Source organism: Tursiops truncatus, chromosome 1 (genome assembly GCF_011762595.2).
Source record: "Tursiops truncatus isolate mTurTru1 chromosome 1, mTurTru1.mat.Y, whole genome shotgun sequence".
In the NCBI taxonomy this organism is placed as follows: Eukaryota; Metazoa; Chordata; class Mammalia; order Artiodactyla; family Delphinidae; genus Tursiops; species Tursiops truncatus.
In genome coordinates, this window is record NC_047034.1 from 71,597,942 (window position 1) to 71,614,016 (window position 16,075).

At 44.9% G+C, this 16,075-nt stretch overlaps 1 protein-coding gene and 1 long non-coding RNA gene across 3 annotated transcripts in view; one reads left to right on the top strand and one right to left on the bottom strand.

Moving 5' to 3' along the window:
• The first annotated feature begins 1,763 nt into the window (after window positions 1–1,763).
• ARHGEF2 (Rho/Rac guanine nucleotide exchange factor 2) overlaps window positions 1,764–16,075 on the top strand; it is a 41,743-nt gene continuing 27,431 nt past the window's right edge. The window contains exons 1-5 of one of the 2 annotated variants that reach the window (XM_033857346.2): window positions 1,764–2,025; window positions 3,443–3,560; window positions 12,078–12,195; window positions 12,788–12,827; window positions 14,045–14,138. In XM_033857346.2, the coding sequence (XP_033713237.1) occupies window positions 1,766–2,025; window positions 3,443–3,560; window positions 12,078–12,195; window positions 12,788–12,827; window positions 14,045–14,138 (630 nt within the window). In that variant the 5' untranslated portion in view covers window positions 1,764–1,765. Of the gene's footprint in view, window positions 2,026–3,442; window positions 3,561–12,077; window positions 12,196–12,787; window positions 12,828–13,626; window positions 13,751–14,044; window positions 14,139–16,075 lie in introns of those variants that run through there. The other variant, XM_033857362.2, reaches the window with a different exon arrangement.
• LOC117312448 (uncharacterized) lies at window positions 7,838–14,900 on the bottom strand. Its single transcript, XR_004526767.2, has 3 exons — window positions 13,974–14,900; window positions 12,467–12,535; window positions 7,838–11,035 (listed from the first exon to the last, which is right to left on the bottom strand). It is a non-coding gene; the product is annotated as an uncharacterized lncRNA (long non-coding RNA).

Consider the following 16,075-nt stretch of genomic DNA (forward strand, 5'->3'; position numbering starts at 1 on the left):
TCTTCTCTAGTTGTGGCGCGCAGACTCCAGTGCGCGTGGCCTCTGTAGTTTGCAGCATGCAGGCTCTCTCGTTGAGGCGCGCGAGCTCAGTAGTTGTGGTGTGTGGGCTTAGTTGCCCCGTGGCATGTGGGATCTTATTTCCCTGCCCAGGGATCAAACCTGCGTCCCCTGCATTGGAAGGCGGATTCTTTACCACTGGACCGCCAGGGAAGTCCCATCCCATCCTGTTTATAGATAGCACATCAGATGGCACGAGGCCCAAGTTTGTGGACACAGAGAGAGGATGTCTCCCAGCAGCAGGCTGAGAGGTCCCCTCTATGTGGCTTCCAGCTGTGCTGAGCACGGACAGGCACAGGGCCTGGGCTGGTTTCCTAGGCCTCTCTTTCTCTATCTTCAGACCCACCCAGCAGGGCAGCAGAATGCCATCTGCAGAGGCCTGAGTACTTGTCTCCTTCCCTGTGGTAGGCAGGTGTGCAGCTGACACAGGCACAGGTGCCATCTCAGTGGTCCTGGGTGGAGTGGGGGCAGGTTGCAGTGAAAGAGGGAAAAGTTGCTGGAAGGAACGACTGTCCAGCAACCTGGACTTTGGGGTGGGGGGGTGTCGGGGGCGGGGAGTAAAATAACTTGCGGAAGGCTTGACACCCTCACAGGAAGCCTGGGAGGAGCGGGAATTCTGGCTCACTGCTTCCTGGCCCTCCAGGGTCCTCTGAACATCTCAGTTGCTTCACCCCTGGGAGAAGAGGAGCCTGGGAAACTCATTCTAGCAGAAGTTCTACAGAGATAGGGCCCAGAGGGCGTGTACAGAGGTAGATGCAGTAGATGTGAGTTGCCTTCCCGCCCCTCCATCACCTTAGTACTCGGGTATTTGGTACTTGTTTCTGGAGTGGAGCTTATCATTTTCAACTTTAAGAGCTCCTGAGGGTTCTTAAATCTGAGACACACTGAGGCAAGCCCTGATGGCAGCCAGGAGTACTGGGCAGTGAGAACAATGCCCACTTGGGAGAGAGAGAAGGAATTTCAATGTGGCTGGTTTTGGACCCCTTCTCTTTGCTTCTTGGGAAAAGGTCAGAATGGCTCTCTTACTCCCCAAACGACCAGAATCTTAGAAAGAAGAAATCATACTACTTTCTCACTCATGCACCTTTTCTCCCTGCTGTTTTATTTGCCTAGACTCCTCCCTTTCCAACGTGGCCAAATCCTAACCACTCCACCCTTCCAGGCCCATCTCAAAGGCTGTTTACTTCCGTTTCCCTTTTTTGAGTCCTCCAACTGGCTATATGCACTCATTCCTTTGACATCACAAAGACTTTTTTTTGAAACTTCTCTTGTGGCATTTGGCAAACTCTGGCCAGTTTGTGATTTGTGCTTTTGTCTATGTACACACATGCACACATGCACACACACACTCACTAGAACGAATTCCTTGAGGGTAAGAACAATATCTATTTCTCTTTGCTTGGCTTGGTCCTCTGCCATATAGGTACTCATTAAATGGAATAATAATGAGTGAATGAGGATGTCATTATGTACTGGAAAGAACACTAGACTGGGGGTCAGAAAACCCAAGTTCTCTGCTTGACTCTGCAACTAATTCCTCGTATGATCTTGAGCCAGCCATCCTCCAATTCTGTGCCTTGGTAAAAGGAGGCGTGACAGGATGCTCTAGGCCTGGCTGACTGGGACCCCTTTCTAGTTCCAAATTCCAGAATTCTAGAACTCACCATTCTCTGTCTTCTTGATTCAGACTGGCCTGTGTGTACCTCCCATGAACAAGGACGTCCCAGAGGTGCTCCTCACAGGTGGAGACCTGGTGCCCCAAGGCCACACTCGACGCTGCCTGTCTGTGGTCGAGTCCAGAGAACAGCTGGAGGAGAATGAGGAAGAGGGAGAAAAGAAGGAGGGAGACGGCTTCCACGCTGTACCCCTCCGAAGGTCGAGGGCTTTCCGTGCCTACAGTCACAACTACGACCCCTTCAAAAGACATAGCTGGGGGCCGGGCAAGGAGCTCCAGGATCCACTGAGCGGGTAAAACACCAGGGGACCTCCTATCTCTCCTTCTGTCAAGTCCTATACCTCGGAGAAGTGGTTGGAAAGGAATGACAGGAGTTGAAGAGACCTGGGCCCCTAGTCTCTTCCCTGGAGAATCCGAACCCAGGCCTGTTGCGGGCCTTTGGGGAGGGTGGACCCTGCCTTTCAAAATGTGGCTCTACCTAATAGTCCTAGCTCCTTCTTTCTACCTGGTCTCAAGGGCAGGTGGGTGAGGATGGTGAGGGAAAGGTATGGAGGTGAGGTGAGTAGCAGGACACTCAGGTCTTATTGCCTCCACCTCCCACTTGGGTTTCTTAGGACCATACAACAGTGTCAGAGCTGGAAGGGACTCAGGGATCATATGGCCCCATCACCTCATTTTACAGATGAGGAAACTGAGGCCCAGAGAACTTTGGGAGGTTTCTTGAGAGAAGTGCTCCCAGGGTTGGGGCATGGAACCTGCCCCCTTTCCCAAATTGCTCCCTGCCTGCTGGATCCAGGCTGAGGCAGGCCCAAGATATTTAGATATCATAGTCCAGCCCTACAATTGGGGAAGAACTACTCTGGCTCAGGGGCCTACATAAGCTTGGCAGACTAGAAGAGAGGGACCCAGCTCTTCCCCTCTCCTGGAAAATCACTGACCATATCCCCAAAGACAGAGGAAGCCAGAAAGAGAAGGTCCAGGGGTCAGCATGAAGAGTTCAGTGTGAGTGGTCACTGTGAGGGCCTGCTAGCCGTGGAAGGGCCCTGTCTCTCTGCTTTGACAATGGTCCCCTTGGACAAGTTCTCTTAGCTCTGGTGAGTAGACCAAGCTTCTCTAGCTCCTAGGCGGGGCTGGCTGGGCTGTGTGAGGGGAGAGGACCTTGTCCCTGAACTGGCTTGGGAGGGAACTTGGGTGAGAAGCCTTGTCCGCAGGACTCATGGCACCTTGCTAAGAGCGGCTAATTTAAGGCAGAGATGCTCTGAGTACGCTTTACGTGGTGCCGACTGTATCTCACGGTCTTCCAGGTGTCACCTTTCACTACCAGGCACTAATTTTGACCCTTGGGTAGAGAAGAAAGGGAGCCCTGGGCACACCATTTATCTTAGTAGGAGCTAAGGTTGGCATCAGACACCAGGCAAAGAGCGAGAATGCAGCTTACCCTTCCTTTCCCTCCCTGCTGAACGCTGGCTGTTTTCTGGAGGGCAGTACTGTCCTTTGACCAGCAGGGGTCACCCTTGCCTGAAGCCAGCTCCGCAGTTTTGCCAAAGCACAGCCCCAAAGGGAAGCCAGTTTGGGTCTGGCCTGCGCCTAGGCTAACCGGAAGGGCTGGGCTGGGGGCAAGCAACAGGACTGGGCTGAGGCGGTGTTCCTCCCTGGTGCCTGTCACAGGCCACTGGGACCGGAGGGCAGTGGTGGCAATGTGTGTTTCAGGAACAAACTGCAGGCATCGGGATGTGTGGGCTCCCAGGAGCCCCGCTTGCTGCAGAGCCAAGAGGAACTGGACCCCTTTCTGGAACTGCAGCACCAAGGTGGCCAACCCTCCTGCGTGGTATGGATAGACAAATCCCCATGGAAGCTACCACCTTCCTCCCCCTCTCCTGCCCCTTTGCCTGTCCAGCCACCACTCTGTGCCTCTTCTGTTCTGCAAGCTGCTGGGTCTCCCTGTGTCCGGGCATCACTTTGACTCCATCTGATGGAATCTGAATCTGGTGTCTCTACTCCTCTGTCTGCTTTCCTGGGTCTGTATGCTCTGTCCCCCACTCTTGGTATCCTGCCTCTGTCTCTTTCTCTGAGACTCTCTGTGCCTTCCTGTCTGTGTTTGTGTCTCTGTGTTGATGTGGGTATCTCTATTCCTCTCTCATTAAAAGGCCCCTGCTCCCCTTGGTGTTATAACTACTTCTTTGTGTAGACCCCACATTTCTCAGATTTGGAGATGAACTTATTATTTGTAGGATGAAACTAGGCATCTGGTACCCTGAAACAGTAGTTCTCTAACAAGATAATCATAGGATTATCAAGTGAGAAAGGATATAGAGATTGCTCAGACTTCTGGCTGAAGGGAACATCACAGGGAAGATCTCAAGCCAGGACCCAGAGACCACTGAGGATACACGAAGCTTTCAGAGACATCACTGGGTTTGCCAGCTAAGAGTCCCTGAGTACAGTCAGCCCTCTGTATGCATAGGTTCTGCGTCCATGGATTCAACCAACCATGGACCAAAAACATTTGAAAAAAAATTCCAGAGATTTTCAAAAAGCAAAACTTGAATTTGCCTCATGCTGGCAAATATTTATATAGCATTTACAACTATTTACATGGCATTTATATTACATTAGGTATTACAGTTAATCTAGAGATGGTTTAAAGTATATGGGAGGACGCACACAGGTTATATGCAAATTTCAGTATTATGCCATTTTATGTGAGGGACTTGAGCATCCTCAGCTTTTGGTATCCACAGGATCCTGGAATCAATCCCCCGTGGATAATGAGGGACAGCTGTACGTGGAACTGTCTCCAGCCCGTGACTTAAGGTTACCTCCCCTCCAGCACATCCTCTAACTGGCCAGGGGTACCCACCCGGCCTCATTGTTCAAGTGCCTGTGGTTTGGGAGAGAGGTTGAGAAGAGGGGGCTGTTACAGCCTGTCAGGGAAGCAGCAAAACCCATCTTCCCCCAGCTCCCACTTTTCTCCATTAGCATCTCTGTAGGTCTTCCCTCACATCTGATTCAATGTGGTACGGTAGAAAGAACAGGATTTGGGAGTCACACTGCTCCTAGTTGAACAATTTATTTCAGCTTTCTGAAAATCAGGATACTAAAAACTGTCTTTTAAAGTTGTGATTATTAGATGAAAAAAAAAAAGTGTTAAAGTGCCCAGTACAGAGGCTAGCACACGGGAGATAACGGTTTCTTTTTTCTCTTCTCCCCTCCATTCCTTTGTACTTCTCTCTCTCTCTTCCACCTCTCTCTTCTCCCTGCTTCCCCCTTCTTGGTATTATATGTCTTCTTCTTTCCCCCCTTCTCTAGTGGTTTTTTGTTTCTTCTCTTTTTATGTCTTCCTGTTCTGATTCCTCTTCTCTCTTCACCTAATCTTTAAGCACTTCCCTTAAATTTCTCCTTGTCTGTATGTTTGGGGTTTTTTTGTATCTTCCTGCAGCAGCAAATAGGTATAAGTCTTCAGCAAAGTCCACAGACCAAAAGTCTGAGATTCATTAAACTAGACTGGGGCTTTCAGACTAGTTTGAAAGCCAAGCCAAGTCTAGCTCAAAATTTATTTTGTTTGGCCAGCATGGTGTTTACACTTTCCAAAATTCAGATGTCCTTAGATGGGAGCTGTACCCTCCAGTTTGCCAGAGTTGCTAGTACTCTCTATTGTATTTTTCCATTTGTCATAAATATAGTATTTTAAAATGAATGCCTAATCAATCACCCATCCATCTCCAGAACTAGAATATCACCAGTACATTTATCTTTATTTATGTCTTCCTCTCTTCTATTATTCCCTTGCCTTCCCACCAGAGGTAACCACTATCTTGAATTTTCTTAATCACTCATTTACTTTTTTTTAAATAGTTTTAACACAAAGCATTACCTAATGATGTATTATTTCTTTTTTGTTTGTTTCTGACTTTAAAAACAATGATGTTATATTGTACAAAATTTTCTATAACTTGCATTTTCACTCAGCATTCTGTTTCTAATTTTTATCCATGTGTTACAAATAGTTATAGGTAATTATTTTCATTCCAATCTTCTGTTGATGGACATTTGGATAATTTCCATTCTTTACTATTATGAAGAGTGTCATATGAACATCCTTTTATCCATCTTCCAGTGCTCATTTGCAAGAATTTCTCTGGGGTATATACCTTGGAGTAGAACTGTTGGGTCATAGTGTACACAGATGTTCATTTTTATAAGTTAATGGCAAACTGTTTCCACCCACATCAGCAGTATATAAGAGTTCTCATTGATCCACATGCTTTCCAACACTTGGAGTCATCAGATTTCTTAATTTTGCCAATCTAGTGGTTATAAATCTCATTGTGGTTTTAATTTGAATTATCCTTATTACAAATGGAATTGAGCAATTTTTATATGTGTCTTGGTCATTTGTGTTTCCTCTTCTGTGAAATTCCTCTTCATGTCTTTTGCCCACTTTTCTATTGGATTCTTTGAGGGTTTTTACTTTATTGTTTTGAACGTGTTCTTTACATATTCTGAATACTAATCCTTTGTGGTTATATGTGTTGCAATGATCTTTTCTCAAAGACTGAGAAAAGTGGTTTGTCTTTTCCTTCTCCTATGGTGCCTTTAAAGAAACAGAGTTTCTTAATTTAAAAAGAGCATATTTATTGAAGTATAACATACATGCAAAACATGTATTAAAAAAAACTTTTGAGATTTTAGTTGGAGTTGCATTGACTCTAAAGATTAATTTAGGGAAAGTGGACATCTTTACAGTATTGCTTCTTCCTACCCATCCATGAAAATAGTATACTTCTTCATTTAATGTCTTTTAATAAAGTTTTATCAATTTTTTTCCATACAGAGTTTGTAGATATATATTAGATGTATTCTTAGGTATATTATACTTTTTTGTCAAGATTTTAAATTAAAATTTTTTTAATTTTTATTGAAGTATAGTTGATTTACAATGTTTCAGGTGTACAGCAAAGAGATTCAGTTATATGTATATATAGATAGATAGATATGTATTCTTTTTCAGATTCTTTTCTATTATAAGTTATTACTGTCAAGATTTTAATTTTAGTCATTCTGGTGGATGTTTTAGAATTGTCTCATTTTGGTTTTAATTTTCATGTCCCTGTTGAAAAATTTTATTGAGCACCTTTTCATATTCTCATTGACCATCTGAATATCTTCTTTGGTGAAATGTCTGTTCAAGTCTTTTGCTCAATTTTTAAAACAGCTTGTCTTGTTCTTATTGATTTGTAAGAGTTCTCTATATATTCTGGATCTGAGTCCTCTGTCAGATATATGTATTGTGAGTATCTTCTTCAGTCTTTGACTTGCATTTTTACTTTAATAGTGTATTTTAATAAGCATGAGTTTTTAATTTAGATGAAGTCCAGTTTATCGATTATTTTAATGGTTAGTGCTTTTGGTGATGTTTAAGAAATCTTGCCTACCCCAAGAACGTGAAGATTTTTCTTCGATATTTTCTTCTAGAAGCTTTATAGTTTTAGCTTTCATATTTAGGTCTGTGATTTATCTAGGTTCTTGTGTACGGGAGAAATCAAGGTTTTGGTTTTTTCCCTATGTAAATATCCAGTTGCTTCATTAAAAAACTTACTTTCCCCATTGAATTGCTGTGGTGACTTTGTTGAAAATCAAGTGACTATATTTGTGTGAGTCTATTGCTGGGGACTGTTCTCTGTTCCATTGATCTATTTGTCTATTCTTTTTTTTTTGCGGTACGCGGGCCTCTCACTGTTGTGGCCTCTCCCGTTGCGGAGCACAGGCTCCGGACTCACAGGCTCAGAGGCCATGGCTCACGGGCCTAGCCACTCCGCAGCATGTGGGATCTTCCCGGACCGGGGCACGAACCCATGTCCCCTGCATTGGCAGGCGGACTCCCAACCACTGCGCCACCAGGGAAGCCCTATTTGTCTATTCTTATGCCAGTATCACATTATCTTAATTAATGTGGCTTTATTGTAAGTCTTAAAAATGTAATAGTGTAAGTCCTCCTACTTTATTATTTTCCTTTAAGATTATCTTGGCTATTCTAGGTTCTTTGCACTTCTATGTGAATTTTATTTTATTTTAAATAATAAAAATATTTATTTATTTGGCCGCATCAGGTCTTAGTTGCAGCACATGGGATCTTCATCGCAGCGTGCAGGGTTCTCCAGTTGTGGTGCACGGGCTCCAGAGTGCACGGGCTCAGTAGTTGCGGTGCGCAGGCTTAGTTGCCCTGCAGCATGTGGGATCTTAGTTCCCCAACCAGGGATCAAACCCGCGTCCCCTGCATTGGAAGGCAGATTCTTAACCACTGGGCCACCAGGGAAGTCTCTGCACTTCTATGTGAATTTTAGAATCAGCTTATCAATTTCTAAAAATGAAAAATTCTGCTGAATTTTGACTGAGGTTGTACTGAATTCAAAGATTAATTTAGGAGGGAAGAGAAATGGGAACATATGTATATGTATAACTGATTCACTTTGTTATAAAGCAGAAACTAACACACCATTGTAAAGCAATTATACTCCAATAAAGATGTTAAGAAAAAACAAATAAAAAATGAAAATATTTGGTGGATGAATAAAAAAAAGATTAATTTAGGAAAAATTGACTTCTTTCTGATATTGAGTCTTCCTATCCATGAAAAATAATATCTCTATCTTGTTAGGCTTTCTAAAAAAATATGTCTTTTAACAAAGTATTTGTTTCCTTCATACAGGTCTTGTCAATCTTTATTAGATTTATTTCTATGTGCCTTATATATTTTGTTGCTATTATAAATGCTTTCTTATATTTAAATTACATTAATTACATTTTATAATTATTTTTGGTTTATAGAAATGCAATTTAATTAATTATAGTTATTTACCTTGTTAAACTCTTTTTTTCAGTTATAACAATTTATCTGTGGATTTTTTTGGCTTTTCTAAGTAGACAATTATGTCATCTTTATTTTTTTTTTAATTTTATTTATTTATTTTTATTTTTGGCTGCGTTGGGTCTTCGTAGCTGCGCGCGGGCTTTCTCGAGTTGCGGCGAGTGGGGGCTACTCTTCCTTGTGGTGCGCAGGCTTCTCATTGTGGTGGCTTCTCTTGTGAAGCACAGGCTCTAGGCACACGGGCTTCAGTAGTTGTGGCACGTGGGGTCAGTAGTTGTGGCTCACGGGCTCTAGAGCACAGGCTTAGTCACTGTGGTGCACAAGCTTAGTGGCTCCACGGCATGTGGGATCTTCCCGTGTCACCCTGCATTGGCAGGCGGATTCTTAACCACCACGCCACCAGGGAAGCCCATATGTCATCTTTAAATGAATTTTGCTTTCTTCTTTTTCAATATTTATTTCTTTCATTTCTTTTTCTTGCCCTACTGTGTGTGCTTGGCTGGGGCTCTATTGCAGTGCTGAACAGAAATGGTGATAATGGCTATCCTTGTCTTGTTTCTGATTTTAGAGGGAGTGTATCTTATGTTTCACCATTGAAATCGATTTTTGGCTGTAAGGTTTTAAAAGATACTCTATCCAGTTAAGGAAGATTCTTTCCATTTGTAACTGCCAGGTCTTTGGTTTTACAATGAGTGAGTGTTGGATTTTATCCTATGGTTTTTTTACTTTTACTGAGTTGGTTATGTTTTTTTCTCCTTTAATATGTCATTGAGGTAAATTACATTTAAAGATTTTCCTCATCTTAAACCACCCTTATATTTTTAGGATAAGTCTGACTTTTTCATGATGATTGATTATCTTTTTTACGCACTGCTGGATTTATTTGTGGCATCAATTATCTATTGCTGCGTAAAAGATCAACCCCAAACTTAGTGGCTTAAAACAACCACCTTTTTTTCCCCCTCACAGTTCTATGGGTGGTTAATTTGGACTGAGCTCAGCTGGGTATTCTTCTGCTGGCTCCACCTGGACTCACTTATGTGGCTGTAGTTGTCTGGTGGCTGAATAGGGCTGATGGTCAAGGACAGCCGTATTCATGCCTGTGGGTTGGCAGGTTGCCCGTTGTGATACTTTGGTTCTTATCCACATGGCTTCTCCAGAAGGCTTAGGCTTGGGCTTGTTCACATGGCAATAGCATTCCAAGTGGGCATGAGTGGAAGCTTTAAGTTTTCCTGAGGTGTAGGCTCAAAAATCACATCATGCTACTTCTGCCACATTCTATTCATCGTAGTAAGTCACAGGCCAGCCTGTGACTGAGTGAAGAAATAGACTCCTTCTTGATGGTAGGAGCTGCAAATAATTTGTGGCTATTTAAAATCTATTACAGTTTGCTAATATTTTGTTTGGAATTTTTGTACTTTTCATAAGAGAGATTGGGCCATAATTTTCCTTTGTCATATGGTCTGTGTGTAGTTTAAGAATCAAGGTTATACTTGCCTTATAGAAAGAGTTGGAAAGCTTTTGTTTTTGTTTTCTATTCTTTGGAAGATTTTGTATAAGATTTCAGTGATCTATTCCTTGAAAGCTCTGCTCCTTGACTATAAAACTGTTTTGGCCTGGTGTGGTTTGTTTTGTTTATAGAAAGATTAACTACTGATTCCATTTCTTTAATAGGACCATTCAGACTTTCTATTTCTTCTAGATTCAGTTTTGGTAAGTTATAGATATTTTGTTTGTTTTTTTAAAGAATTTGTCTATTTTGTTTGCATTTTCAAAATTACTGGCATTCAGTTGTAGATAGCATTATCTTTCTAGTCACTACTGTTTCTGTAGTTAGGTCCACTCTTTCATTCTACTTTTATTTGTGCATCACCCTTATCAAAGGTTTGTCTATTTTATTTGCCTGTTACTAAAATCAACTCTTGGCTTTATTGATCCTATTTCATTTGTTACTACTTCATTGATTTCTGCTTTTATCATATCCTTTCTTCTATTTACTTTGGGTTTGTTTTGTTGTTCTTTTTCTAACCTTTTAAGCCGGCATAGCTCATGAATTTTCAGTTTAAAAAATTTTCAGTTAAGCATTTTAAATCGACAAATTATCCTTGAGATACATTTTGGCCATCTCCCACAAGTTTTTTTGAGTAGTATTTTCATTATTGTTGTTATAAAATACCTTTAAATTCCCATAATGATTTCTTCTCTGACCAGTAAGTTTATTTAGAAGGGTGTTTTAAAATTTCTAAATCTGGGGCTTCCCTAGTGGTGCAGTGGTTGAGTCCGCCTGCCAATGCAGGGGACACGGGTTCGTGCTCCGGTCAGGGAAGATCCCACGTGCCGCGGAGTGGCTGGGCCCGTGAGCCATGGCCGCTGAGCCTGCGCGTCCGGAGCCTGTGCTCTACAACGCGAGAGGCCACAGCGGTGAGGCCCGCGTACTGCAAAAAAAAAAATGGAGATTTGTTTAAAACTTAAAAAAAAATTGAAATATAACATAGATACAGAGAAGTATATAAAACTTATATGTACAACGTAATGCACAATTAGGAAGCAAACAACCATGTAACTACTCCAGGTTAAAAAAAAATAGAGTACCACCGAAACCCAGAAGCCCCCCCGTGTCCCTCCCCATTCATAACCCTCTCCCTCCTGGCAGGGAGGACCGCTTTCTTGACTTTTGAGATCGATTTTCCCTATAGATTTACCACCTTTATGTGTATGTCTAAACAATATCAATTAGTTTTGCCTGTTTTAAACTTTATATGAATGTAACCACAAAGTATGTAAATCTTTTGTGTCTTCGTTCTTTCATGAGATTCATCCATATTGTTGGCTGAACTGTAGTTTGTTCATTTTTAATGTTGAATAATGCTTCTATTTATAAATATACCACAGGTTCTTTATCCAAGCTACTGAAAAGGGATTTCCGGGTTGTTTCCTATGATCTCTCTGATGGAGGTTACCTGAAACATGTTACATTTTGCCTTATGGACTGATATGTAGCCAGTTATTGTAATGCTCCATGTAGGCTTGAGAACAAAAAGGTGATTTTCGAAAGATTGGGTGTGGGGTTTATGAATATTTCTAATCCCTATTGTTTTAAACCCAGACTGCCCCAGTTTTCGTGTGTGTGTGTGTGTGTGTGTGTGTGTGTGTGTGTGTTTGTTTTTTCATTACCTGCCTGACCTCTATATATTGAGTTTTTCATCTCTGGAAATGATTCAGGGTAAATCTTTTCTAAGGTATTTTCTATATTAAGGCAGCCAGGGTTTGAGTTGCAACAGAGTGATGACTGCTAAATAGCAGGAATAACTTCTCAACTATTTCAAGTGGAATGTTCCAGATATGGGTAGTGGGGAGGGGTAGAAGGCCTGAAGGCCTTGAAGAAGGGCTTTGCTGTGGGAAAGTGAAGAGCCTTGGGGGGGGGGGGAAGATGGATGAAGCCTGACCTTTGCATGAGGATTCTTAACACGATTCTAGGGTCAGCGTTCCTGTCACCCATCTGCTGGCCTTTTGGACCACTCGCCCACTGGCATGCTTTCCAAGTCTGTATCCATGAGTGGCATCAATTACTTCTTGGGCTGCTCAGATCCAGCTGGTGAGTAAAAGTGGGGAGCAAAGCAGTGGTGGCCCCTTCCTCTGCCTGTCTCACCCCACTCCTCAGAGCCAGCTGTTTAGGATCCAGATGTCCTGCATTATGTTTAACCACACACCCTTGGAAACCCCAAAATGCCTTTATTCAAGTGAGAGATCTGAATTCAGGACTTTGGTATTCTGAGGCTCTCCTTCCAATGAAGGAGGACATAGGACAGAGAGGCTCTCTAGCTTCCCCTGTCACCAGAGATGGAGGACAGTTATCCACAACGTACCTTGTCATCAAGAAGAGGCATTGGGAGCTCAGAGTGAATCTTCTGCCCTCGCCATTCACTGAAAAGGAACTGAGACATTGGCCTCTCAGCCCCCTATCCACACAACGCCGGTGCTCTGTTACCCTGGCTCCTAAGTTCTTCAGCTCTGCTCTGCTCAGACGCCTCCCTCCTTCCCTACTCCCCAGTGCCCGCCCTCAGGAATGGCGTCACAAGCACCTGCAGCTTGGGAACCTGATCCAGGTGGAGGGGGTGGGGGAGGCAGCCCTGGGCGCCTTTGTCTGACTTTAGCTGGACACCTCACGTCTCCTTTTGTGTTGGCAGGGAATTTGTCCCAGTCCTCTGCTGCTGACCTCAGCAAAAGGTGAGTTTGGGGGACACAGAGCCCTTCAAAGCCCTAGATGGGGGAGGGACAATGGGACTAGGCCATGGGTTTTGTAGCCCCAAGGGTCTCTGTTTCCTGAAACATTGTTCCCCTTAACGTTTCTTATGAAAGACCTCCAAATATCCTTCTACCTGCGCTGCATAGAATTCCCCTTCTTCTCATTGGCTGGGGAAGGCTAAGAAGTTTCCCGGTAGCTCCATGGGATGAAGAAGAAATCAGGGAAAGAAAAGGAGTATATAGACCCCAGAGTGTCTGTTAAATAAGAGAGTGGAGGTTGACTGCTGTTGTCAGTGTCAGAAAAGTGAGCAGGCAGATTCGCTGCTGCACAATCTTAGGGACAGACGGTGACCAAGGACCATGGACCAGCTTTGGATAGCTGAGATAATCGACCAATGGGGAGTGGCCCTAAGGAGAGCTGGGCACGGGCTGTAGCGCCCCAAGGGGAGAGGGCAGGGGCTGAAGGCATATTGTTCAGGAATCGAGGTGGAGGCTGGGAGATTTACATAGTATCTATGTAAATAAGCATGCAAAATCAGCACCTGTTTATTTGGCTCCTACAGCTGAAGCCTGATTAGAGTGGGTTAGCCCTCTAAGACAGTGTGGGTGTGTGAGCGAGTAATGGGCCCTTTAAGATATCAAGCTCTGATTTGTGGTCCTGAAAATCTCTAGCTGACACATCCTCCTGGCTCTGGGTTTGGGATTAGCTCATGGGATGGGGCTGATGAAATCCCAGGAAATTCGGTCCTTATTGGCGTTAGGCCCAGAGGCCCTTTCCAAACAGCAGGGAGGGTCGTACACAGGACTTTTGTTTTGTGAGGGGAAAATGTGCCCTTGGAGAGCCCCCCTCCCCGTATCATTTCCGTTGGGAAGCAGCATGAAAGAGGAGATTGGGCCTGGATTAGGTAGGAAGGGGGAGTCTGTATTTATCTGGGAGGAGCCTGGAGTTTTCCTCATAAATAGAAGGGCCTGGGAAACTGTAGTGACCATATCTAGGAAATCCAAGGAGGTAGGGGAGTGGGGGCCTCTTTCTCCTGAGTCCTTCCTCTCTCTTCCTCACCCTTCTCTGTCTTTCCCCCGTATCTCCCCATTCTCTCTCCCCTGGTCATGGCACTTCAGCCACCGTACCTCTGGGAGTATCTTGTTGTTCTTTTCCAGCTCCAGCTCCATCTCTTCACCTCTTCTTTTTCTCTCTGCAGCTGTAGCCAACTGGAAGGGGGCTCAGGCACCTGGGCAGGCTCCTCCCTGAGACGGACCCTCAGCTTCATCTTGGGCATGACCGGAAAGGCCAAGGTAGGAGTTGGGGAAACAGGAGGCCCAGGACCCACTGCCCTCCCCAGTTCCCTTCCCCTCCCCCTCACCATCTGCTCCCCTCCCCAGCTTCCGCTGGTAGGCAGAGACTCAGGGCAATGGTTCAAGTTTGAAGGGAACATGGTATATCTCCCAGTCTCCCTCCTTCTGTCCCAGTAAATCACCTTTCCTCTGCTTTCCCTATGTCTCCAGCTTAGCAGCCAGCTGTGGACAGCTGGAAGGGGAGATGGGCCAGGAGCCTCAGAAGCTGGGGAGTGGCCTAGCCCTCCCTCTCTGGAGGCCCCACATAGCTGAGAGGTGGGCAGCCGAAATCTTAACCATCGGGCATAATAATCATAATAATTACAGCAGTACTTTTTACTTCTTCAGAGAGTATTCGGGTTTGCAAAGTGCTTTTACACTCATAATTTTATGGGTGGATACGGCAGCTGAAGGAGTTGAAATGAGACCGTAGGCAGAGTGGAAGCCAGGAAAGTGTATGATTGTGGAAGCGCATACACACCGTACCAGTGGGGCCACGTGCAGTTCCGACCCCAGGAAGGTGAAGGCACGTTGCTCTCTTCCTTATTACCAACACCCCGGCTCTGGTGAAACTAGGAGCTCTGCCTGCTGCTTGAATTCATTTCCACTCTCTTCATTTACTGGCAGAATGAGCCACTCCCCCCTTTTCCTCTCCTGGCTTCCCCAAGTATGCATGTACTTTCCCACCGGGGCGGCTCCTGAACATTGAGAGAAACCCCAGACAAGACATCATCAGATTCACCTCGAAGCACCACGGGATCCTCACCCAGTAAGGTTGCCTGGGCTCCTCCTGGCCCCGCCGGCAATGCCAGCGCTCTCTTCTCTGCCAGCCTTTCAGCCAGGATTCTCCTTCCTCTGGGTGGGCAGGGAGGGCAGAAACAAAACCAGGTTCTCAGCTCCTTCTCATTGCAGGCCGCAGGCAGGGAGCTGAAGCGTGAGATCAGGCAGTCTGAGAGCAGGGCGAGGTGGGCACAGTGAGACTTCTTTTCTGCCGTGGGGGGGAGCAGAGCTCTCTACAAAGAGAACAAAGCCAACACCTAGACCTTGGGTCTGAGTCCCTCTCCCCACAGCCTCTCTGTTCAGGGTAGGAGAGTCTGACAGCAGAATCACCCTCTTTTCCTGCAGTGGGAATGGTAGAGGAAGTCGGTGCTGTCTAGGGGCCATCCAGATCCCAGTTGGTCTGCATTTGCCCGCCCTTGGCCTGGCAGTTTGGTGAGGGGATGAAGGAGAAAGTGGGCAGAGACTGAAGCCCAGACAGCCAGCAGGAAAGAGCTAAGCATCGTCAGGACATTGTCCCAGTCGACTCCCTTTCCTTGCTAGGACTCTCGTTCTGTCTTCCTGTTTCCCTCTCTGTCATCTCCTGGTCCATCTTGCTTCCACCCTCATGAATGTGTGTGCTTGCATCACTAAATCTCTTCTTCCCCCTCCTCCCAGCTCAGGATAGGGGCCATAAGCAGGTAAACACCAGGGGTGGGGGTGAAGCGAAGCTCAGTCAAGCAGTGAGAGAAGGAAGTAGCTTATTCCTTCCTATTTGACTAGCATTGTAGAGTTGACAAAACACTTTTCCAGAGGTCATCTCATTTAATTCTTATAACACTCTGGCAAAGATAAATATTTTAATCTCTGTGTTTTGTTTTGTTTTTAAAGCTCTTACTTACATTTGTTATTATTTTTAAAATTAATTAACTTATTTATTTATTTTTGGCTGCGTTGGGTCTTCTTGGCCGTGCGCGGCTTTCTCTAGTCGTGGCGAGCGGGGGCTACTCTTCGTTGAGGTGTGCAGGCTTCTCATTGCAGTGGCTTCTCTTGTTGCAGAGCATGGCCTCTAGGTGTGCGGGCTTCAGTAGCTGTGGCTCGCAGGCTTCAGAGCACAGGCTCAGTAGTTGTAGTGCACGGGC